Consider the following 27,209-nt stretch of genomic DNA (forward strand, 5'->3'; position numbering starts at 1 on the left):
AACTTTATAAAGTCATAATGCAGGGAACCAGTGGGTCACATTCAACTGAATTAGGGACTATACAGATCATGGACCATACAGCCCAGACCATACGGCCCAGATAAGCGGACCATACGGCCCTGATTAGCGGACCATACGGCCCAAATTTGCGGACTATTCGGCCCAGATTTGCGGACCATACAAAAGTTGTTTGAAATAATATTTATTTCGTGTTCCACTTCCTTATATTGAAATAATGTATTTAATATTAAGGTTGATGTAATGACATTATTGAATACATTCGTGTTAACATTTTAAACATTTGCGGACCATACGGCTAAGATTTTTTGACCCTACGGAACATGTCAGAATTTATATTCATTTTGTGTTCCATTCCTTCAATAGTGTATCGATATATTTAATAAAATATTATAAGTTGCTGAAATAACATTAATTACAACATACTTGTTTAAATTGATCATTTATTGAAATAATCATAAACACAAACGTTTCATTACTCGTTTTTTTAATTTTAAAAGATGTATAGTATCCCAGCATATATGTGTATTAAAATAATCTACATGGCGTACAGCCATATGGCCCGTATGGTCCGCAAATCTGGGCCGTATATTCGCGCAAACCTGGGCCGTATCACCGCAAACCTGGACCGTATGGTCCACGAATCAGGGCCGTATGGTCCATGGCTCGTATTATCCATATACCACTAATAAATGAGTAATAACTGAAGTTGGTAAAAATCATTCCGTCTAGATATTCGCTTATGCACTCATGAACATGGTCTAGAGATAAACATGTTCATGCATGACCCCTACCTAGCGCTAGCCAAATGTCATATCAGCAGTTGTATATTAAACTTCATATTGAGAACATGCACGTATAAAACAGACAATATAAGAAGCTTTTGCATCAATTATGTAAATATTTGGTACTGGTATATCCTACAATATAAATACATTAACGTCTGGTAGTACGCAAACCTCATCTTTGCAGATCAATCTTATCGAAATCAAGTCATAGCGTTCACCCTAATACTTGTCGCTTTTATATAGGGTACATACTGGTAAATAGTATCAAGTTGTCAAGATAGATGTAATTTTAATGCAATTGCATAGTCATGACGTTCATCATTTGTTGAATTTCTGTCAGTAGTTGCCGAGGATTAGCCATTGCAAGCAATTAATTTATGGTGTGTTATATACTTGTGTCGGTAAATAGCTATACATAGCTAATGTAAAATGTTACTACTGTAAACCGACTTTAAATAAAAGTTTGTATCTTGTATTTTGTATCTTGTACTAATTTTCGCAATTGTCGCAGTGTATAATGCAGACAGCATCATTGAAGCATAATGTCCTCGTAGTGCATGTAGTCACATCTGCTTGAAGTTCCGTCAACTTCCAAACAGCAGTTGGTGAGAAACAGTTGGAACACAAAAATGCTATGGAAGGACTGAAAAACGGACAAAGCGGCATCTTATGCCTCACACATTTTTTCATAACACAACACATATATTATTATTCATAAAGCAACATGTTTCAGACTTTGCTTACACCCTATTACACATTAATGGCAATTACATTTAATAAACTTTTATATTTAAATTTATTGCAAAAAAACAATAGCATTGCAATCACCACCTTAAAAGCGGGACAGCACGATTTTGCCAAATATTTATAAATTTATATAAAATGTGTAAAAAACTATAGCATTGCAATAACCACATTTAAAGCGGGACTGCACGATTTTGTCAAATATTTACAAATTTATATAAACTGTGTAAAAAACTTATTATACATGTATTTCAATATCAATTAAGATAAAGGTTAGGAAGAACACGTGTCGAAAAATGCGAAATAAGCCAGATATTTAATTCTGTAATTGAAACTGTCTGTACAGTTGAATTCGCCAGTATGTATATCATGCAGGTACGATGTGATTCTAAATTTAGTTTTACGGATCATTTTAATTTCCTGCAACGATATCCATTTATACGACACACGAACACTAACTCCGATCCTAATAAAAAGACGAGCTTCGGTTATTGTATGAAAATATGTACGCAATATCTTCGTCACAATCGGCTCGGGGCGCTAATTTGTCTTTGCTGCATTTTATGAAATTCGTCTTAAATGTATAATTTTTCTTGCCTGTTTTGTGTTATTGTCACATATTTTTATCAATATATTACAATTTAACACATATAGAAATCGTGCAGTCCCGCTTTAATTGCGTTTTTTCAGAAATAAATATAGTCATATATTATGCAGATATACCTCAAAAATACGGTTTGTTAATGTGCATGCGCGGCTGCATTATTTAGATTTGAAGGAGGCAAATATTCCTTCGACCCTACATGTTAAGTGTAACGTATATTCCTAGTAAAATTAAATATAAATTTACTTTATTTTGATAACATTCCGGTTAATTTCGTTTAAAGTTATAAACATCTTATCTAACTTTAGGACATGACGTACGGCAAATGGCATGATCATATTAATAACATTCTGAAATCGGCATGGAAAGTTTTGGAAATAAAGAGGTCTCTTAAATTCAAAGTTTCCAGAAAAAGCTTAAATACTTAATACGGCACTCATTTGCATCCAATACTTGAATACGCATGTGTCGTCTGGGACGGATACACTTTATACGAAAAGGAATTATAAGATATAATTCAACACGAAGCTGCGCGAATTGTTTCCGGTCTTACCAGATCTATTTCACTCAGTAATTTGTACAACGAAGTTAAATGGCCGTCTCTTGATAAAAGACGGCAGTATATAAAACTAATTAATATGTACAAAACACATAACCAAGTTTAAATAAAGGTCTAAAAGAAAAACTACAGATATGTCAAAATAAAATTGTCAGATTTATATATGGAATGAGTCCAAGAGAAAGTATTAACCAATGTAACCTGTCAGATATGTTATTGCTAAATGTTGAGAATATACATAAGCAATTAAGACTGAATCATGTATTTGAAATTGTTTAAGACAAGTGTCCATCATATTTGAAAGAAAATTTTGTATGTGTGAAAGATACCCATTCATATTCAACAAGGGCAAACGGCGGCTTCAAACGCATACAATTTTAGAGTGCCCAAATGCCAAGGTCAAGGAAATGTTACCTTTTACTACAGTGCAATTAGTGATTGGAATGCTTTGCCAGATACAATAAAGAAAATTAATAATAAACTTAAAGGGATCTTTTCGCGGTTTGGAAAATTGACAAAATTGAACAAAGTTGTTTCAAATTCGCAAATGTTCGGTTTAGTAATGATATTTGTAGGAAACAGTATTACTGAACATTAGCCATGGTCTAATATAGCCATTATATGCATCTTTTGACGATTTAAAAACCTAAAAATTATAAAGCGTTGCAACGCGAAACGATTGAATAATTTGAAAAGTTCTGTTGTTGTCGTTTAAATTTGTGAAAATAGGAAGATTGCTTATATAACGTATAAAATACGCAGCTTATGTATGCTTGACAGGATAGCTCAGTTGGCTAATGTGTTTTTACTTCAGGATTCCGGGGGTCACTGGTTAGAGCCCTGCTGAGGGCTACTTTTTTTCCTTTTTAAAATTTTATTTTTGATTTTTTTACTGAAGATTTTCAAATTTAATGTTAACATTTATCAATATAAAGCATTTAATGACAAACTTCAAAACATACCAAAATCTGTGAAAGGCCGGGCCCCTTTAAGTTCAAATTAGCTGTTAAAGGGGCCTTTTCACAGATTTTGGCATTTTTTAACTTATTCATTAAATGCTTTATATTGATAAATGTAAACATTGGATCGTAAAAGCATCAGTAAAAAATCAAGAATAAAATTTAAAAAAGGAAAAGAACATTGCACGGAGCAGGTTTCGAACCAGTGACCCCTGGAGTCCTGCCAGAGTCCTGAAGTAAAAACGCTTTAGCCAACTGAGCTATTCCGCCGAGTACACATTCTCGACGTATTTTATACCTTATATAAGCAATCTTCGTAGTTTCACAAAATTTAACGACAAAAACAGAACTCTCCAAATTATTCAATCGTTTCGCGTTGCAACGCTTTATAATTTTTAGGTTTTAAAATCGTCAAAAGATGCATATAATGGCTATATTAGAGCATGGTAAATGTTCAGTATTACTGTTTCCTCACAAATATCAAAACTAAAACGAAAATTTGCGGATCTGAAACAACTTTTTTCAATTTTGTCAATTTACCAAAGCGTGAAAAGATCCCTTTAAGACCATCTTTTGTGCTTAGCTAAAACACTTTAATTGTATTTTTTTTAAATATTTGTGCTATAGTCATCATGGCCAATATATTATAGAAACATGATTGTTACAACTTACATGTATTCTCAAATTATCAGGGACTTATTGTTCATAGTGGCTATTATACTATAGTAAGTATAACCTAAACTGGACCCCATTGGAAAAAAACTTTCGAGCTTTCATTGGCAATCCTAGGTTTTTACACTATAATGTATAAGTTATTTCATTTTGCGTACTAAGTTTCCTTAAAGCTGTGAATTTGTTTCTATAAAATATCAAATTACTAGTCTGTGCTGAAAATCTGTGATAACAAATATATGTGACATGTTTAACTGTGATAATCAATATTTTATATACCATTAGAGTATCATTAAATCATATTTTAAGTGTGAGGCAGTTGCTGATCTGTTCCCTTCAAATCTAACTTGAGGTGATACGCTTTCTGAAGACTTGTTTTTATCTTATGGCACTTTTGCGTTCACTTTCATTTTAAATCTAATTTCAAATTATTTTATATTGTATTTATTGTTAATACCATAGGTTTAGATAAGCAGCAATCTCACAAATACTTTTAATTTCACAAATACTTTTAGTTTAAATTGTTATGTAAATTTGAATGATAACTTGTATATTTTGTGTTTTAAACCTGAATTAAAATCAATCAATCAATCAACGGTCATAGTCCCACTTATTTGGCAAATCTTCTCCAACCCACAGTTCAACAACAAGCATGACGCTCTCTTCGCAACGGAGACGACTACGTAATTGTATCACGGCGAACACAATCATATTCCAGTTCCTGCTTACCTTCTGCCATAGATCTATGGACTAGCTTAGACATAAATATTCGTAACAGCAATACTATTTAACATTTTAAAACCAACTTGAAGCGCGTATTTTTCTCTCGCGAAAAGATTCCCCAATATTTGTTTACTGGAGATAGGAAATCATCCATATTACATGCAAGATTAAGAAATAATTGCAGTGACCTTAACTCCGACTTGTTCTAAAACCATTTGATTACTTCGCCTGTTTGCTCCTGTGGTAGCGAGATTGAAAATGTCTCACATTATTTCTTCGAATGCCTTAAGTACCACAGAAAGCGATTTTTTTCTATTTAATGCAATGCGTTCATTTCACCCTTTAAATTCGGATATTCTGCTTCATGGAAAACAATTATTGAACGACGAAGAAAATGTAATTATTTTTTCTGAAGTGCAAAGATTTATTTCAGCGACGAAGCGTTTTGAATAGACGCACCAGGACAGGACTCATTGTGCATTATTGTGTATTACCTTGTATCACTATACTTATATTATTTGCACATCCAAGTGTTTGTAATTATTGATTATTATTATTTGTATTATATTTATAAGTATTATTATTATTATTATTATTATTATTATTATCATTTCTATCATTATTATTATCATTATTATTATTATTATTATTATTATTATTATTAATAATTTTATAATTATTAGTATTATTATTATTATTAGTTGTAGTAGTAGTAGTAGTAGTAGTAGTAGTAGTAGAAGTAGTAGTAGTAGTAGTAGTAGTAGTAGTAGTAGTAGTAGTAGTAGTAGTAGTAGTAGTAGTAGTATACTAGATAAGAACTATTTTTTTCAAAGAACCATCAAAGACTGGAACTTATTACCAGAAAGTGCCATAAAATCAGATACTGTGGATAGTTTTAAAGAACGTTTTTCATGCTACTAATTAAACGCGCACACACACCCTGGATAATTTCTACTCAGTGATTGAGTCATTTTCCAGTACGCTTTCGATACAGATAGATACAGCTCGATATGTGTTAGTCTGGTTCCCAGCCTTTATTATATACAAAGGGGCAGGTAATCCAGACTAGATATTTTTTAGTGAATTGTAGCCGTCTTCTCGCGATGTAAACAAACATGGCGGCAAAACCAAAACATTAAATTTGAGCTTTCGAATTTAATACGAAAAGCACTATTTCTTTTTCAGTTTTAGTCTTCCGTTGGAAATTGTACATTCAACAATGACATCCTGTAAGTGCAATATGAATTCTGGTTAAATCTGCATTGAATTTTATTGAAAATATCGCTAGTTCCACCATTCGTCAAGCCGAAACTTGTTTTCATTGCAAAATAAGTGGGTGGGGTATTTTTGTAAATATTATTAAAAAACAAACAAACAAAAGTATACTGTGAAAAAATCTTAAAACATTATATAAGTAATTTATGAGTACAGTACAGGTGCCGTGTACTTATACAAAAACACCTGTCCGTGGTGTTAACTTTTCCCAATGGGTGACATTTCGCGGAGGGGGGAAACGCTACTGACCGGGGTGTTCGATGAACACCTGATATGGCCGCGATTGCACGCTATTCAGGCCTTCCAGTGTTCCTACTTTTTCCTACTTTTTAAATAGCCTCCTACTTTTTCCTTCTTTTTGCTTAAAAACTCCTACTATTCCTACTTTTTGGAAAATAAAGTCCGCAAAAAAATAATAATATGAACTTTGTGTTAGTTATATTTGCAGAAAATGAACAAAAGATGTCAAACTGGCTGGTTTCTGTTGTTGAAAGATGTGGCAAAAATGTCCTTCACCATGTGCATCATTTTTCATCATCATGAAGGTGAGTTTCTCAGGTATTCTAAATCTTTTTTGGCTGAACTCCAGAATAGTGTTTTTCCCAGGCCATTTTAGTGTGGCAAAAAGCCACGCTGCCCTCCCAGATCGCCACTCTGCCCTTTTCAAAGGCAAATTTCGCCACGCGCCCTTCTTTTCAAAGACAAATTTCGCCACGCGCCCTTATCGATAACATCTTTATTGCCTAACGATCTAACTTGGTCCGCAAAATCAGCTTCCTTGATTGTCTGTGACGCTCCGACTATGCTTGATTTACTCGAGAGACATCAACGTCTAATCGACTACATTAAATTAATCGAGTAGATTTAATCTATAACAGTGCTCGATTTATAGGTAGTCAAACTGACTGCTCCAAAGCTGTGAATTAGTCATGCGTGAATAACCCCGTGTCAGTATCAATCGATCATGCCGGAGGCTATGTTATACCAAGCGCACTTTTCGGTCGGCTAATGTGTACCCCCCACGATAAAATCATTACATCGGAGACTTATGATGAAAAACTTGATGTTATTCTCGTGGCAATTGTGCATTGCATGCATTATTCAGTTATATCAAAACATATATTTTTACGCATAATTACATTTAAAATCACAAACAAATTTATTCTTTATCGTTTTCGTCTTTAAGATAATTAGATCTAATTATTTAAATAATTACTGAGACGTATACTAATTTAACAAAAAAGCGAATCGCGTATGCGATTTAACGTTGCTATGCGCACCTGTCGCTTACATCATTTGACATTTTATCAACATGGCGGACTAAACAGAATTAAATTGTGACTCGGCAAAAATGGCAAATAACTTCGTAAACGATCGAATTAACGATGGAGATTATACATTAAGAATGAATTGATCAAATGTCTGTGATAATCAACGATGCATAAAAATGTTTTAGATAGCAACATCATTATTTATTTATTTGTAATATACTCGGTGGATGTATGTCACGGAAACGAGTGTTTACATATTGTTAGCAATCAATTTACTCGCAATGTAATTTTAAACATCTGTCAAGATTATTATTAGAAAATGGGATAAGACAAACATGGTTTCATTTATATGTTAGTGGATCTGTGTATAATCAGATTCATATGCATATATTGCTTAATTATGTTTGTCGTGCTGTACAGTTTATTGAAACAGCATGGAACTTAAATGTTCATTCAAGGTAAATATATTAATATAAATCATAGTAAATTAAATACATCTATTACCATTAAATGTGCTTGTTTATATGTTTTTTTTCCACAACTGCTTCTGATGCGATTACATGTTTCCCCGTAATTCAGGTATTCCGGGAACGTTTTTGCCTTTTTTGCCTAAACTGCGCGCTAAAATGCCCTTTTTGAAAGTAATGCGCCATGCCCTTTTGCCCTCCTGGGAAAAACACTACAGAAGCATAGAATCCTTACAATGCTCAGTGATTTTTTTTGCCCAAAATTACCGCCGATATTCGGCTGCTTCCCAATTGCATAAAATGACGTTTTTTCCAAGAAATCTGACCAAAATTTCCCAAAAAATGACAAAATTTTCCCAATAAAGCCAATAAGATTACAATGTCATTTAGGGTTAATTTCGTAGAACGAGTGCCGATCAAGCTTGTCAAGTCTTCGCCGAATGACAACTGACTTACGAATGTTCGCGAATGTAGCCGAATACGATTTTACGTTGCTATCCACACATCTCTCTCTATATTGCGGAGGATACCGACCATAGTCTATGTATCCCGATTGTTAACGCAGGGGTTCTGAAATATTTTATGAGTCTACTTGTCCACAGACAAGTTGGACCCACAAATTCACTTGTCCGCACCAAAGAAGTACTTGTCCGTACTTTTAAGATAAATAAAGGAAAACATCATTACTAATTAAGCAAATAATACAAACATACACTTTTGTTAAGTTCCATTTTTGATTATATACATAGTTAACTAGAAAATACAAGCAAGATGTGCAAACAATAAGAACACGTTTAAGTCACACATGATACCATCTCGGATATTTAATAATCTCAACATGACTAGAAAATTCACTTGAAATAAAATAATCTCCGCTAAAAATAAGTATATAATTATCTGCTTATAAAGGAAACTCCTTACAAAGTTTACATTTACACACTCCGGTAACGTTTTCAATCCAAGGAAATTCAATTAGCCAAGACTCAACACATTTTTGTTTCCGCTTGGCGTCGTATGCTTTATCATATTCATACTTGGCTTTTCTCTTCTTTTCCGAAGCCGAACTGATTTTATCATTGGTCTGATTAGCGTCATGGCTTGACGTTAAAGTGGTTTTATTAAAAAAAAATAGAATACAGGTCGGTAAAACATGTTTTCGGCCATTTGCAATTTACGAAAATGTTATCTAATGAGTGATTGGCTGTTGCTGTAAACGTGCGCTGGTTTCCCTACTATAAATGTTACCTTATGTGTGATTGGCTTTTGCTATATACGCGTGGACTTGTTTACTACATTAAATAATTATTATCGGAAAATAACCTACCTCCAGTTAAAAAAGTTCGCTAGTTCATTTTTTATTTTCGGAAAATATTGAAGTTTCGTTCTCGAAACAAAATTTACCACGGAAATTTTACTTGTCCCCGGACAAGCCAGCTTTCAAAAGCTGCTTGCCCGGAAGGGGAAATTGACGACTCGGACAACTCGGACAGCATATTTCAGAACCCCTGGTTAACGCCTGTTTTTACACACGTTCAAGATGGCGGCAAGCAGATGAGAAGTTTGCGATGAGCAGCGAAAATGATAAATAACACTAAAATTAACAGCGGAAATCACATGGTTATTAGGAGATAATTTAATTTGTGTATCAATTAACGCAAAATACTAAGTTTGAGATGAACAACAACAAATATTTTTTAGAAATCTTCACAGTGAATTTGCGTCACGGAAATGTGTTGGGAAATTGGAGTTAGTTTACTTACAAAGTTAAAGCATTTAAGATGGGTATCGTTCGAAAATGGAAAGGTGTCAGTGCTCTTAGCTAACTGATTTAAAGAAAAAAAAAACAGTTAAATATATTGGTCATTCCGTGAAGAATAAAATTTCATTTTAATGTAAATATCAATAAAAAAAAAAAACTGATTAAAGATAATACTTCTTATATTTAATTAAAAATAAACAGAAACAATAATTATAAATAAACATAATAATTCATGATCAGAAGCCTTAGCCAAAATTTACCATATTGTAACCATTTGTCAATCAAGTGTGCCTTTCAGTAAAAGTTCGTCTGAAATGTTAAAACTCAGCATGGAAAAGGGTTCTAGTTTAAAGTATCTGCAAGGTGGTGGAGACAGGGAACAGAAAAAAAGGTCATCAAAACGAGGAGTGGAAAGTATTGAGAAAAGGAAACAAGTGCAGAAAATGTAAGGAAAGCAAAAAAAAATTCATCAGATAATGTAGTTTATTTGTATGCAGTTTTGTGTCACTATGTTACGTAGGTTAAAAAGGTTCTGGTTGATCATAACTATAAATATAGATATATATATATATATATGTTTTTAAATGCAGGGCGAGTAGATTAAAGTGAAGGGCAAGTGAATTGTCAGGCGTACTCGCCCTGCAGGGCGAGTGGCTCTGGAAAAATTCTTCAATGCCTGAATTTTATAGCTGCAGCTTTACATTTCTTTTGCTGTCACTATTTACTTGCTTGGGAACCTCATTTTCACTGACATACATGTATGTTTTTGATTTTATGTTTGTTAAAGAATATAAAAATAGCCATTTGAATAGTGATAGTAAAAGAATTTCATTCTACTCACATACAATGGCTTTGAAAAAGTTGCTTTTTATTTGCAGATCATAGATGTACATGTAGTTGCTTTCCACATGATATAACTGCATGACATAAACTAGCTATGCCAGGTGGAAAAACTAAGTTCAACAGGTCTTGGCTTGTGAAGCTTGACAAGAATGGAAATAGTATTAGTGACTGGTGTGTACAGGATTCCTCAAATGAATTTGCTGCATACTGTTTTGTGTGTTCCAAGAACATCTCTTGTGCGAACAATGTTTTATATCAGGTTATCAACCATGCTGATGGAGCAAAGCACAAACAATGTATAAAAGAAAAAAAAGACACAGAAACTGCTGTTTGTTGCCATTTCCATTTTATACAACATGTGTACTGTATAGATCTGCATTAGCATTAGTGCTATAATCATTGTAAATCATCTGGCTTACTAACTCACTGTACTGAATATAGTCCTTCACATGTAGCTTGTAACCACATACTGATTTACCATTAACATGCTAGTAAATGCTTTACTAGCATGGTTATGTTAAGTTTGTTAATTTGAGAACAAAAAAATGTTTCAGGCTGATGGAAGATGACCACACAGTTCAGCAACAGAAACTGACCAGCATTGGTATACAAGAACAGTCCACATGGCATAAAGAATGGTAGGGTTTTGCATTTAGAACGCCTCCTCGGGTAAGTTATTTGCCATGATTAATTAACAATTTAACTGAAAATATTCTTACTTTCCCTACTTTTTTGGAAAAAATATTCCTTTTATTTCCTACTTTTCTGTCAGAAAACCTCCTACTTTTTCCCTACTTTTTTGTGAGTGGCAGCTGGAAGGCCTGGCTATTGTTAACAGGAACACCCGTGATCACCGCGATGCTGCGTATCCACTGTAAACACCTGTCTGCAAGAGTCATTCACACGTTCTAAATGTAAATGTACAAAAGAAAATCATATACTACATGTAGATATTACATGTATGTGCACATGTATGCGTACTTAAATCGGACAGTATGCTAAGTCGGAAACGTAAATAAAGCGTTTAGATGATCAATACTGTTGACTCTTATATTGTTAATCAAAGTAATTGCCTTTTTAACAACAAATACCGAATTTCAAAGAAATCAAGAGAGTATTAAATCATTTATTTACTTGTGTCCGACTTACTGTTCAAATTTACGTATTGCATCCGTATGTTACGACATTTGTGTGCAGTCAGTATACAATACAATAATTGTTTCAATAATGAAGGAACTGATACAGCGTAACGGTAACGATACAGCGTGTTTAAATTATCTTTTATTAAGAGGAAATGTCAATGCCAAATAATTCGCGAGATACCCCGGTACTTCAGTTGAAATTCACAACGAAACTTTTAATGGAAATTAAATGATCTCAATGTTGTACCCGCTATGAAATTTTTATTTACAAATAAATACACTCACGCCAATTTTAGTGCTCTTTTTATCTGGACAAAGAAATGTGTGTATTTCATGTAGAATTTGTAACCTAAAATAGCTGTACAAGATGCGTGCAAACCGTGCAAGGTGATTTACCCATGATGCAATACAACGGTCCTGATTGGGAGCTTATTTCATCATATCTTTAAATAGAATCATATGCCGAAATTCATTTGACACTTTTGAAAATTTCAAAACGTTTGTGTTTATGGCTCTTATCGTCTATATCACCCACCCATAATTTGGTTTTAAAAATATATATCGGGCATAAATGGGATTATCAACTAATGGATACAGATGGGAAAAGTTGCATGTATGCGGTTGAGACAGTTGACACATATGTATCGGGTTATCCAGAGACTAAGGATAATACAATCACTATAATCAGTTATAAGTTCTCCATGGCTTCAAACTGTTAATTGAATTATCAAACACTCAATTAACACTCCTCCAGGTGCGGTATCCTACAGCTAGGTGCGAACCCGTTTTTTTAATACGCAACGTTTCAAAAGACAGAAAAACTGTCATGTGCATGGGTGTGAAATACATATCATTTTTAAATGAAAGAAATCAATACATTACGTTTATTTTCCATTATTTGTTTTTTTAGCGAACACGATAAACACCGCGGTAGATATTATGGGTCTGCGGTGATTCGCGGTGTTCGCAAACGGCCCCCGCGATATTTGATCTGAACATCCATCGGTTCATATTGGTAAGCGAACACAGTGAGATGAACACCGTGGCGAGTGGCGTTTGTTTAAGTACAGGGTGCCTGTACTGTATAAATTATTTATGGCATCACTTGAAACTTTTGAAATAGTGTTTGAATAAGGTGAATTTATTGTTCATTATATTTAGTTTTGAAGACCAATGCAATCCAGAAAATAAAGAAGTCATAAGTGTGCCTTGTAATGGCTTTCTAAAAAGTTGCTAGAAAATTGTTCACAAATGTTGTCTATGATTGTTGCTCACAAGATAAATATTTTTGCATGCGTTCACTATTGCTGACAATATGTTATATGGATGTTTTATGCCACTACCAGTTTGTGCCACTGATATTTGTGTTGAATAGAGGTAGAGGTTATGTTCCACTGATAATATATAGGCGGTCTGTATGGTCTCTTATTCAGAGTCCAATAAACAAAGAGGACCAATAACTTTAACAACCCGTATAATTAATAAAATTATGTTAAATCATTGGGAACGATCATACACTTGTTTGATAAAAAACATTTCTTTGAATGCTGTCAATTTTAAAGTGTTTATTTTATGTATTTATTAAAATACAGAAGTTATTTAAAAAAATAAAATAAATAAATCGTGTCAAACTTGACTGGAGATTTCCATTTACTGGTGTGCATGTATGCAAACTCAGCATGTGGGAGGCATGCTTTGGGTTTAACATTTATTTGTAATGAATGAAACCAATATGACATGATTTCTCAGCATACATTACAGTTGTTCATATTTCATGTATTCTTTTTCATGTGATTTGTTTCAATATGGACTTAAAATCAATTGAAACTATCAGCGATTTTTCTTTTCCAATGTGAATAAGTACCTGCACCATAGAAATTGGGAAAAATTAGTGTAAAAACCCCTGAAATTGGGAAAATAAGTTTCAGGAAATCTTTCAATTGGGAATTATAGTTTTTTTTTAATTACTTGGTATTACAAGCAAAAATCAACTCAAATATTGATTTACATTCATTTTGGCTTGAAATGTTAAGTGTAAGTACTCATTTTATTTGTTAACTTGCAGTTAATGCACTTTTGGAACAAAAGTGAAGGAATTTTCCTTTCTTTGAGGAAAGTTTCAGACAGCAATTGGGAATTTTGTAGTTTTTCTTCAATTGGGAAAAAACTTTTACGGGTGCTTTATAAAGAAGGGAAAAAATTGCTGAAACTATATAAAAATAGTTTTACTTGTATACTGAAGAATACGATTTAGTTATTTTACCGAAAAATTGGGACTTACCGGTAGTCACTTACTTGTACAAGCTGAACTATTAAAATTAAATTTATTTTCATTTTTGTTTCAATTTCTTTCCTCATATTGCTATAATAAATGTGACTTTTGTAAAGTTGTTTTTCAATATCTTTGATATAAATATATGGAGTTGTTGCAGCTCATGTTTATGCAACACTCTTCTCTCAGTTAAACTACAACTTATATTATAATTACCTGCTCAGAGCAGATTTGTTCCTTATATTTGTGCTTGGGGACCTTTGGCCATTATGTTTAAGTACATGTAACAATGTCTTTTGTGCATGTTTTTCAGTGTGGCAACACCCTTATGTGAATGTATTTAAGCACTTTAATGTGTCATCATGGAAGAAGGCCACCAAAGAAGGAGAGGTTACATCTGCCATGGTAAGAAAAAAGGATTATGTTTTTGGGATTTTGAATTTATGGAAAGTGTTTATCATTAACAGTTCCAGTGCAACACATTATTTAATAACTCAGCACTGTCACTCCCCTCAAAGACATTCAACGCAGCTTTCATTGAATGACTGATAAAAACTAGTCAACGTTTTAACTTCCTTGGCACTGATTTTGGGAGTTATTAAATCCTGTTCATTAAATACCTCTTATTCCTGTGCAGGACAAGTCTGTGAAGTCCACAGTGTTCAAGATTACGGGATCCATACCTGCTGGCAACTACATCCAGCTGCCCAAGACCAGCACACAGTCCCTCGGCCTCACTGGTCGATACATGTACCTGCTGATCAAGCCCATTCCCACCAAGTATTTTGTGGTGCACATTGACATTGCCACGCAGGAAAATCTTGTGGTTCGGATATCATTTTCCAACCTGTTCAAGGAGTTTAAGTCTACCTCGTCATGGCTTCAGTTTCCATTTGTTTGCAAAGCAACCAGAGGAACTGTGCATGCTGTGACAGCATTATCTGGAAAAGGTTGCATGGTTTTGGGCCTTTTTGCATATTAGCATGTACATTTAGGAATAGCTATGCCACTTTTACTTTTACAATTTTCTATTTTTCTCATCCATAAATGCTTTGAAGTGCTGTATTTAATTTAAAAGTAAAGGGAGGAAGGAATTTTAAATACAGATTTTTGGTCAGAATGATAAAAATTAACTTTCATATAAAAAAAAAACACACACAAAACTCTTCTGTTGTAGCAGTAATAAACTTACTGCATCAAAAAGACATTGAATGGACTATGCAGACGTCATCAACATATTGTTGAGGAATGTTTATTTTTCTAAATACTTGAATCAAGATCTTGCCCTAAATTTTCTCTGTTGAATGTTTTCAGAGCAGAGTGGCCCGGCCCCCCTGTCCACACGCTGGACTATTCTGTGCCTGGATTTCCAGTACATCCTCTCAATGTACCTCAACAGACGCTATGCCTACATCAAGGGAGTGAGACTCTGTGCCAACATGCATGTGAAGAACATTTTCACCAGCGATATACAGTATGAACCAGGTATAACGTGGCTTTGTTAATAAAGTACGCTCTTTTTAGAATTCTGACAGCTTGACCATGGAAATAAGGTGATTTCTGGGAAAACCAAGCTAAATGCATTTGCCCTAGATAAACTTGTGCAGGCTTATCAGAAATGACAGTTTTCGCGTTCATGAAATTTTTCTTTAAAGGATGTCTTTTTTTAACTAAAACTTAGTCTATGCAGAAAGTTTTATCCCAGATTAGCCTGTGTGAACTTCACAGTTATTTGTTATAAAACATTAATAATGCTTTGCTAACAAATCTAAATATGAATTGATCAAACTTTTAAGCTGGAGAATGGGTCTGATTTTAGGCTCCAAAATGGCTCTTAAAATACTCTCTGCATTGACAGAACATCAATTATTTTCTTTTTTCATTAATTTGTGTTGATGATGACAAATGCAAATGTGTATGTTATAGGATTGAATGTCAAGGTTTTGTTAATAGTTGCTATTGCATAATGATTGTCTTGTATTGCAGGCTTGACTGTAGAGCAGGTAAAGAGAGCGGGGGGACTGTCAGGTGTGGAACCCCTCCCCCGTGAGCTTGACTACCCCGTCATGAAGGGGGACCGCTGGCATGACCTCTATGACATGATCAAGTTCCCAGCAGAGGCCAGCAATAAACCTCATGATACTATTCAGTTTGTGTCATCAGAACCCTCAACAAAAGGTATATAGGACCCACAATTTACAAAAGTTGATCTTGTGTCTATGCCGCCAGTGTAGCTACAAACCAGCCTTACCCTGTGATTCTGCTCAGTCTGGTCTGGAGCTAACCTGTGCCCTTTAAAAATTAAATCCAATCAAGGTTTTGTGGTCACATATATTGACAGTCAAGCTTCTGCCCTGACTGCAGATATGTACAGACAGGTCTGGAGCTACACTGGCGGCATATGTCGAAAACCTATTATGCCATAAAGCAGGTCATAAATGTGTTTGTTAAATTGGTAGGTGATCTACACATACTGTGAAAAAATTCAATTTTATATCAGTACATGACTCTTTTTTTGTATATCAGTACTGCAAATAAGTTAATATAATACATGGGTCCACTATCTAATGCAAGTTACCACTTATCTATATAACACAGCACAAGAAAATCACACTAAATGTTCACTTAATTTAACCTCATACCATGGCAGTGCAAATAATAAAGTTTATTTTATGCTTTCCGGTGGTTTATAGAGAAATATCAGTGAATTAAAACTGATAATGTCACTGTTTCAAACAATGAAAATTATCAGTGAAAATTATCGATAATTTACTGTGAAATGATGTCATTTTTTTGACGAAATGACGTCATTATTTCAGCGAAATTCTCTAGTTAAACTCTTTAACAATGTATAAAAACTATGAAACAAAGCATAAAATAAAAAGAAAATTTGTTGGATTCGGTGGAATATCAATTTTAATTCACTTGTGATCATAAAAAATATATATTTGCAATCGTGGCTGCGCCACTCGTGAAAATCTTTTTATGATCACTCATGAATTAAAATTGATAATCCACCGAATCCAACAAATATCCTCTATATTAAAGGAGAATGTTCGAATTCAATAACACTTTAATGTCTGAATGTCTTAAATGATTTAATGTTTATCAGAGTGAACTGAATGTCATTATATTTCTTACTAAGTTAAAGCATGTATTTGTGTTTACAACTGGTGCTCAATGTTACACATATAGAAATATTTCCAGCTGTAATTCCGACCAATAATGGGCCCAGAAGAATAGATTCCCGGAAGATTGATGCAAGCAAGTGTGTGTCTGATAGAGTTTCAATGATTCACAATGCCACCAAGGAAAAGGTATGATTGTCTTCATGAAATCAACTTCGCCGACAATTTTGAAAGCCGATTCATGATCCTCTGTCAACTACATTCAACGCTTTACCCAACTAAAGCCTGATTTAGGGCGGAGTTTCGCTGTATTGGAAAATTAATATGAGCCAATGAGAGCGTAGGCTTTGTATAAGCGCCAAAACTCGTAGGCAGGCACTACCTGCAGTTGAATCATGCAGACGACTCGTGACGTACATGTAATTGCCACAGAAATCTTGGCCTGTTACTGAGAAGACTGATGATGGCTGTAATCCTCGTAGAAGTTGTGCATTTCATGAATAGTACTGTCAAAACATTTACTCGACTCGTATAGCGTTTTAACAAATTTTGCATGATGCAATTTAACTGACATAAATTGTGAGCTTTAGCTAAATCAACAGCACTTTTCTCTTGAATGTTTCTATGGTGTTCCCATTTCGCCGGAAAAATATAGTAGTGTTTACCAGGTTCAATTGGTAAAGCACTCAAGTGCAAATTCGAAGATCGTGGGTACGATCCTTAGCCTGACCATATAATATGTTGAAGGATTGGTCACAAAATCCTCGAAATAGGCATTTCTCCTATCTCTGTTTCAAGTAAGGCAGTTGTCAGTTATTGGCATAAGTATGTCATTTATTACCAGTAAACTGGATATCCCAGAAAAAGTGTGAGTTGGTAAAGACATTATTTCACTAGGCGTTATTTACAAAGAAATAGGGTGTTTTCAGTTTCATAGTAGTGAATGAGCAGTGGCCTAGTAATCACTATTCATGTATTCTAGTAACAAATACAGCTTCCTCGTTGATATGTTGCCTTATTATTTTCGATAATGAGATAAAAAGCAGATAAGATGTTCAATGCACCAGTAATAATATTTCTTACCCACCCAAATTGCCAACTGTCGTTTTTTTGGTTCCACCTTTTATAATTGTTTGCACAATTCCACAAAGGGGCAGCAAATAATGAATACTGCAAACCGTAATTACTTTTTTTAGCAAAAATAATTATTCTTTTTGTGACTTTTAATTTTCGGACACACGAGTTTTCGTCCATAATTAATGTCTCTAAGTTTTCGAACAGTATATTTTACAGCGTTATTTTACCAAAGTTCGGTCCTGTTTTCGATGTCTAATGACACTTCGATCAAGGGGTTTTACAACCAGATTAACATCTTAAAGCATGGCAGGTGCATGCCTGAGGGCAACGGACCATTACATTTGTGTTATTGGGTAAATAACCTTGTAAGCTGGTATTAAACAATGGTTTCGCCCGATAGTATAATAAGCGTTGTGACAATTACCATGGGTAGTGCCTATTAACAGTTCAATTATCTACCGAAATTGTACCAACCCTTCTCAGTAAAATAACTGTGACAAATACTAAGCGCTTCAACGTGTGATGCACCCTATTGCAAGTTTTACGAACAAAGGAAGGAGTTAGACAACAATTATCGGAAATGACCAAACAAAGAATTCATAGTTTGCTTTTTTAATGCGTTAATTACAGGTTCATACTAGTGAGTATCGGTACATCACATGCTCATCTTTGAACTCGTTGGTCAAAGTACAACCTTGCAGTAACTTTCTGTCAAATAAATAAAGCATTTAAAATTATTTAAAATGCAGTGCAAAAATATATAACTGTTATTTATACTATAGGGCATGGTATTTTACAAGCGGGTGCTATTACCGGTAGTCGTTGATACAATTGTTGCTTTTTTCGGACACTTAAATTTTGGACTTTAAGTTTTCGGACACCTGTATTTTGTGAATATTTTTCGTATCTAAGTTTTCGGACACGAAAAAAATTAATTATTTTTAAGTGTCGGAAAACAAAAAGAGCAATTACGGTATTTTAAATCTGTTCATGCTAAAAAATAGCATAAGATTTAAAGTGTAATGGATCATTTATTAAGGCCTTAATACTAGAAGAATCATGTTTCATCATGCTTTTCAGGAACATGTGACTTTACTATGAAATAAACTTATCATATCTTCTAAAGCCCTTCAAGCGTCGCCCAGTGACCTCAGAGTTGCCGTCAGTGGGTGTGGATGACGTGCTGGACATACATAGGGACAGGGAGGGGGAGATACACGTGTTTGCACACCCCGAGGATGGCGTGATCCTCCATCAAGATGACAGGTCCACTGGGGAGGTAGGGCTGATTGCAATTAAATGAGAGGTCCTAGTGGTGTGGTGCGAGAGGTCCTTTAATTATCTTCACTCCAAGATGCTTTCAAGTGGGCTATAATTTTCCTACTTTTCCCTACCTAACAAATTTTTCCTACTTTTTGCTACTTTTTAGTCCACCTGAGCTGTGCTCATGGTGAGCTTTTGTGATCACCTTTTGTCCGTCGTGCGTTGTGCGGCCTCAACATTTGCCTTGTGAACACTCCAGAGGCCACATTTATTGTCGATCTTAATGAAACTTAGTCAGAACATTTGTCCCATTGATACCTCGACTGAGTTCGAAACTGGGTCATGCTGGGTCAAAAACTAGGTCACTAGGTCAAAAAAAACAAAAAACTTGTTAACACTGTAGAAGTCACATTTGATGTCCAATCTACATAACTGTGTCAAAATGATTGTCTTAATGATATGTTGGTTGAGTTGAAAAATGGTTCCGGTCTGTTGAAAAATATGGGTGCTAGGGGGCGGGGCAGTATTCCTTATATGGCTATATAGAAACCTTGTGAACACTCTAGAAGTAACAATTTTAGCCCATTCATCATGAAACTTGGTCAAAACATTGGTTTCATTGATATCTCGGACAAGTTCGAAAATGGTCCAGATCAGTGAAAAAACATGGCCGCCAGGGGGGTGGGGCAGTTTTCTCGATATGTATATAGTGAAAACATGTGAACACTCTAGAAGTCACATTTTTGGTCCAATCTTCATGAAATTTGGTCAGAACATTTGTTTTCTGGATACGACGGTTGAGTTCAAAAATGGTTCGGATCGGTAAAAAACCATGGCCGCAAGGGGGGGGGGTCATTTTCCTTATATGTTTATAGTAAAAAAAGCTTGTGAACACTCCAGAAGTCAAATTTTTGGCCTAATCATCATGAAATTCTGTCTAAAGATGGATTTTATAGCTATCTCGGACGAGTTTGAAAATGGTCATGATGGGTGGAAAAACGTGGCCGTCAGGGGATGGGGCAGTTTTCTTTATATATATATAGTGAAAACAGTGAACAGTCTGTTAAAGAAAGATAACGTGTACATACTTTCTAATACCAGTAGTTGACTCCCTTGTTAAAACCTCGTTAACACTCTAGAGGCCACATTTATTGTCCAATCTTCATGAAATTTGGTCAGAAGATTGGTCTCAATACTATCTTAGATGAGTTTGAAAATGGTTACGTTTGCTTGAAAAACATGGCTGTCAAGTGGCGGGACGTTTCCTTATATGGCTATATATGGCTATAGTAAAACCTTGTTAACACTCTAGAGGCCACATTTATTGTCCTATCTTCATGAAACTTGGTCAGAAGATTCATCCAAATAATATTTTGGAAGAGTTCAAAAATGATGCTGGTTGGTTGAAAAACATGGCTGCTAGGGTGCGGGGCATTTTTCCTTATATGGCTATAGTAAAACCTTGTAAACACTCTAGAGGCCACATTTATTTTCCGATCTTCATAAAACTTGGTCAGAAGATTTGTCCCAATGATATCTTGGATGTGTTCGAAAATAGTTTTGGTTGCTTTAAAAACATGGCCACCAGGGGGCGGGGCATTTTTCCTTATATGGCTATATATGGCTTTAGTAAAACCTTGTTAACACTCTAGAGGCCACATTTTTTGTCCAATCTTCATGATATTTGGTCAGAAGATTGGTCTCAATAATATCTTGGATGAGTTTGAAAATGGTTACGTTTGCTTGAAAAACATGGCTGCCAAGGGGCGGGGCATTTTTCCTTATATGGCTATATATGGCTATAGTAAAATCTTGTTAACTTTCTAAAGGCCACATTTATTGTTCAATCTTCATGAAACTTGGTCAGAAGATTCATCCAAATAATATCTTGGACGAGTTGAAAAATGATGCCGGTTGGTTGAAAAACATGTTTGCCAGGGGGCGGGGCATTTTTCCTTATATGGCTTTAATAAAACCTTGTTCTGTTGAAAAATGTGGCTGCCAGGGTCTTCACTAGTCATGAAAGTTGGTAAGAACATTTTGTTCTTATGACATCTTGGGCTGCACAGAACAGGTCAGTTCCTTGGAATCTCAGGTGAGCGACTTTGGGCCTTTCAGGCCCTCTTGTTTAATTTTTTTAGTAGTTTTTTACAAGAATGTGATAAAAGAAATATATAATAAATAGTACGTTGCAGTTGCAATTTTGATTCTTTTTTAATAATTCAGCACTGTTATTCTCTATTCTCATTTGCATTTGAAGGAATCACAGTGGGTACTGTAATCGTTTCTTTATTAATTTAAAAGAAAACAGACCAAAATGTTATGACATTGACAGAGCAAAATTTTTCTGTGAAACAAGTAATGCAATATGTACATGTTTTTCCCATGCATACTGCTAGGCATTGCTTATCCATTTTCAGAGTCAAATATCGAGGGTAGATAAGTCAGAAGATATCTTGCCAATCAACAAGAAGCAATCGTACAAGGTTGGTACTGGTTATTTCCTGTGTTTTACGTCAAGATTCTGTGTTTTTATGCCGTCCCCTCCCCCTTCAAAGAAGGCGTACGCCACACTGTCCGGATGCTTTCAAAAGTTCTTATCTCAGCCATAACTTTGCCAAATATGAGACATGCCCTGTGAAAAGGGGGTTTAATGCATGTGCGTAAAGTGTCGTCCCAGATTAGCCTGTGCAGTCCACAAAGGCTAATCAGGGACAACACTTTCCGCTTTTATGATATTTTTAATTTCAGGAAAGTCTCTTCTTAGCAAAATTCGAACTGCACATTCTAATCTGGGACGACACTTTGCACACATGCATTAAACCCCGTTTTTCCAGGACAAGACTCATATTGATGGATTTAAAATAAGACTTTGTTCAAAGATGTACATAAATATGAGACCTGAATGTTTTTGTTTAGGGACTAGAACCAGATCCCATCATGAGGCTGAAGAGAATCATCGGCTTTGGAGGCAGCACTTTCAGAGATGTGAGTGTTTGTTATTACATAAATGTGTTATTACTATACTCATGTTTTTATTTACATTTTTTTAATAAGAGGTTATTAAATGACCAAACTAGGGCAAGGCTTGATAGTAGCCTTGGAATATAACCTTGGGCCATTATTGTTTAGCCAGGGCTATTATTCAGTCCTCCCTGGCTCTGCCATTTTTGTAATCATATCATGAAAACATTTGTGCTCTGAATACTTGGATCATTTACATGCATCGTAGTTTGCATTATTATTATTATAATTTATATCAAACACAAGTTATATTGTTGCTGCTCCATTTTGTTTGATGTAAGTTACCAGTTAGAATATTTTGTCATTCAATGTACAGTTTACAATATACAGTCCACTCTCGTTATCTCGAAGTCGGCGGGAATAAGACAAAAATATCGAGATAACGAGAGTTCGAGATATCCGATTAGGCGTTTTTAAAGAAAAAATGAAACGAAAATTTATCCTGTTTTTAACATCTAAATACCTGCTTAGTGGTCTAACTAAAGCCGTCACTGTGTGGCATAATACTCTATGTCTGATATTAACGCGTTTTTACGAGGCACTATTATTTTTGCTATTTAAATGCTTAAAATGACATTTTAAGTATTACAGAATTGCATGAACACATGCGGTTATTATTTTTCTAAACTGTCGAGGAAACATCCGGTAATGTTGCTATTTAAAGTAATGATGCAACTGACGTCCAATCAAGACGAGGGTTTTCCATCTTAACAAGCTTAAATCACAAATACTGAACTGTACATGTACTTTTTATAGTTCTGCAACTTTGCGATGGTTTATATTCTTAAAAATATAACTCAATGCATTTTGGAATATTGTTTGTAAAAACAATTAGTCTTTCGGCAGGCTGTGTATTAATTGCAGTTAATTGATGTTACAGTGACAGTTAAAGTGACAGGCCTTACTCAAGTGTTCATGCCTAATGACATTTCACACGTGTGATTATTGATGCAATTAACAGATCAATTTCCTACCGCATAGTAACGGGAGCAGCCGGGACGGTGAAGTATCAAAGAAAAATGTTATCACCTTTTGCCGACGCTGGAACAGTTATTCGCACTTCGAGATAAACCACAGTAAATACCTGTAAAATCAGGACTTGGGACAAAATTTTATATCGAGATATCGAATTATTCGACATAACGTAAATCGAGATATGCGACGTTTATTTATATAGATAAAGAAGGAAAAAAGTTGGGACATTGAGCTTACTTCGACATTTCGAGAATATCGAGATATCCGATGTCGACATAACGAGAGTGGACTGTAGTAATTATAACACGGGGACATTGTTTTACTGATATTTTCTTCAACATACACCTGCATTCTGAACCCCAATAGCCATGTTCCAAGTGGATCCTCACATGTAGTTGTTCATGTTCATGTAGATGTATATGGTCCACACCCCATTTGCAGGCACTGTGGATGGAAGATGGACTGTCCCTCATTTACCCTTGCCATGCAGTTGTGGTTGCAATGAAAATATCCAACGGTCATCAGAGATTCTTTATTGGACACACGGACAAAGTAACTTTAGAACATTCTGTTTTAATTATAAACAGCCTCTTTAGGCTTTTTTCAACTTTTTCAATGATGATCAGAGGTATTTAAAGTTTTACTTTCATAATTCGATTCTTATTGTGTTCATATTGGAGTTACAAACTGTTACTGCCCACCACTTCCTACACAACTGTTGATTTATTCAAATTTATGAACATAGTTTTGTGAAAATGACATTAAATGAATTGTTGCAATTCATTGTTAACCTTTTTAACAAATGTTTGCTCCACTAAAAAAACTACTTACATTCTTGTGAATATTACATACAGGTAAACATGCCAGAATACTGAATAAACAACAACAGTTCAATTATGAAAACACATCACGCTATGTTACAGTAGGTGTCTGCCAGTTCCATTATGAAAACACTTGACACAATGTAATTGTAGGTGTCTGCCATAAGTATGACTGGCAACTCAGAGCTGCTGGCCAGTGGTCAGACTGGACCCTTGAGTGTGGTGAGGATATGGAGAGTAGCCAGTGGGGAGTGCCTGGCCCTGTGTAAAACACATGCACACTCCCTCTCCTCTCTCAGGTAGGAGTTGTAATCTTGACAGGTATTAACAAACGGGTTCTCAAACTTTGATATCAAAGAATTCAATTAAAGGCCCTGTTACTCAGCAGCAAAAAAGCTGTTGCATATGAGAAACATGAGAAACATGACAAATGTGCTTATCTCTCCACAATTGTTGCGGCTGTTGTGGATAATCATTGGTTCTGAGTATTTTCTCAGCATTTGCTCCAATGGTTTCCCAAGTAATGCATTTGCAAGACAAATGTGTAACAAACATACTACATAAGATGTTAATTCAATATTTGCCTTTTTGTTACATCCTTTACTTTTAAGTATCGTGTATTCAGTCATATTCAAACGAGTGATATGTTAAATTTGCTCTCAAAGTCAAGGAACTTGGAGAGTGAATGGCAGTGTTTAACATCCATATTTATGTATGCTGGTGTATTTTATTGACTCTAATTGTATGCTCTGTTTTACATGGCCTAAATATGAAGTCTTTCCATGTGTGAAAATATGCCCGTATTAATCCTGCTGATCATTGTACATAAAACATGCTTCTGTTAGATAGTATTACAGTTGGATTCATATTAATGAAGATATTTAGTGTATCAAACAGGCACATGCAATCTTAATTTACTGTTTTAAACTTGTATTTGCTTTCTTTTAACCTGATGTTTTAGTGAAACCATGAGTGACAGTTTCATATTTTGTTTTAGTTTTTCACATAAAGGGACAAGTCTGTGTGGTGTGGGGAAGGATAGCCATGGCAAAAATGTAAGTGACATTATACACATAATTAACATGCATGGTGATTATCTGATAGGTTACTACAATACACTTTAAAACATAATCAGCACTTAGGCTATAAGCAGTAGAGCTATGATTTGTTATGTAGATGAAACAGATCAAAAGTTTGGCTAGTCCTAAAACTGGTTTAAACCCCAATAGCTTCGAATTTAGGACTCCAAGGTCCTGATCTCAGTTTTGATTAGTTTATGTTTGTGTGTGCTGTTACGTAATAAAAGTAGTGAATAAGAACAATGTTTTCCCTCCAGACAGTCTGTGTAGTTCCTTTGTTTTGCCATATTAAAACATCCGCAACCCACATCCATCAACAATTTCAATGTGTTGACTCTAAATATAATCATTGTGTGTCTTTTGTGTTGGGCAGTGTAAAATGTATTTGTTGTTCTGGCATTTGGATGTTAATGAAAGGTCTCAGAGAATTGTGATGATTCACATCTAGAGCTGAGTGGGCACCTACATGAAAAATTGCTTACTAGGCACTGTGCAGTTTTATTTGCCTCATATAAATTTTGGAAATTAACATTATGACTTATATCAATGATGTCGTCTGTTTTATTTAATATGTGTTTATGTAAACTGCAGGGGAAAGAACAAATAAAGTTGTTGGTATACAAGCTCATTAAAGAAATGTTCTTTTCTTAAGGCATAAGTCATTTGTCCAATTAAAATCTTTTTTGCGTGAACAACTGTGTATTTAAAGGCAATTGTATTTAAGCCTTACATATGTTTTGATTGCAGCTGGTTGTGATCTGGAACACCAGCAAGGTTGGCAAGTCGCGTGAGGTGACTGTGATGGCCAAAGCTCACACAGACGTGGACATCACCAGAATGAGGCTGGCTGCATTTGATGATACAAGGTATTGAAGCAGGGAATGTTGCTGGTCTATGTATCATGGGGATTCTTTGAAATTAGCAATTTATATAATAAATAATTTATAAGAATTTTAATTCTTAAGTGAAAACACATGTGTTTCAATGACTAAAAATATTTGTATTACTCATTTTGAAGAAAGTGGCACATAGCAGTAGCACTGTATATCTGTACAAGTGTCTGGATTTCCTTCCAAAAAATCTTGTCTCAGCCTTCACTTTGCCATATATTGATGATTCTTTAAATAATTTGGTAAACATGTTGACTACCATTAGACGACATGTCGTGTGTATCACCCATTTCCTGCTTTAAAGGGATCTTTTCACGCTTTGGTAAATTGACAAAATTGAAAAAAATTGTTTCAGATTCGTAAGATTTCGTTTTAGTTATGATATTTGTGAGGAAACAGTAATACTGAACATTAACCATGCTCTAATATAGCCATTATATGCATCTTTTGACGATTTTAAAACCTAAAAATTATAAAGCGTTGCAACGCGAAACGATTGAATAATTTGGAGAGTTCTGTTTTTGTCGTTAAATTTTGTAAAACTACGAAGATTGCTTATTTGAGGTATAAAATACGTCAAGAATGTGTACTCGGCGGAATAGCTCAGTAGGCTAAAGCGTTTTTACTTCAGGACTCTGGCAGGACTCCAGGGGTCACTGGTTCGAAACCTGCTCCGGGCAATGTTCTTTTCCTTTTTTTAATTTTTTTCTTGATTTTTTACTGGAGCTTTTACGATCCAATGTTTACATTTATCAATATAAAGCATTTAATGAATAAGTTAAAAAAATGCCAAAATCTGTGAAAAGGCCCCTTTAAAGGCCAGGGTCAAGGGTCAAATTGAGCCATTAAACAGCTT

At 34.8% G+C, this 27,209-nt stretch overlaps 1 protein-coding gene across 2 annotated transcripts in view; it reads left to right on the forward strand.

The window, feature by feature from the left end:
* Positions 1-6,161: 6,161 nt before the first annotated feature.
* Positions 6,162-27,209, forward strand: part of LOC127866167 (WD repeat-containing protein 90-like) — a 73,421-nt gene continuing 52,373 nt past the window's right edge. For both annotated transcript variants that reach the window (XM_052406580.1, XM_052406581.1), the window contains exons 1-13: positions 6,162-6,296; positions 14,410-14,501; positions 14,734-15,046; positions 15,411-15,581; positions 16,083-16,274; positions 17,304-17,413; positions 19,428-19,580; positions 21,985-22,050; positions 22,484-22,552; positions 24,005-24,115; positions 24,538-24,683; positions 25,382-25,439; positions 26,211-26,329. In XM_052406580.1, coding sequence (XP_052262540.1) covers positions 6,287-6,296; positions 14,410-14,501; positions 14,734-15,046; positions 15,411-15,581; positions 16,083-16,274; positions 17,304-17,413; positions 19,428-19,580; positions 21,985-22,050; positions 22,484-22,552; positions 24,005-24,115; positions 24,538-24,683; positions 25,382-25,439; positions 26,211-26,329 — 1,610 coding nt within the window. In that variant the 5' untranslated portion in view covers positions 6,162-6,286. The remainder of the gene's footprint in view (positions 6,297-14,409; positions 14,502-14,733; positions 15,047-15,410; positions 15,582-16,082; positions 16,275-17,303; positions 17,414-19,427; positions 19,581-21,984; positions 22,051-22,483; positions 22,553-24,004; positions 24,116-24,537; positions 24,684-25,381; positions 25,440-26,210; positions 26,330-27,209) is intronic.

Source organism: Dreissena polymorpha, chromosome 2 (genome assembly GCF_020536995.1).
Source record: "Dreissena polymorpha isolate Duluth1 chromosome 2, UMN_Dpol_1.0, whole genome shotgun sequence".
NCBI lineage: Eukaryota > Metazoa > Mollusca > Bivalvia > Myida > Dreissenidae > Dreissena > Dreissena polymorpha.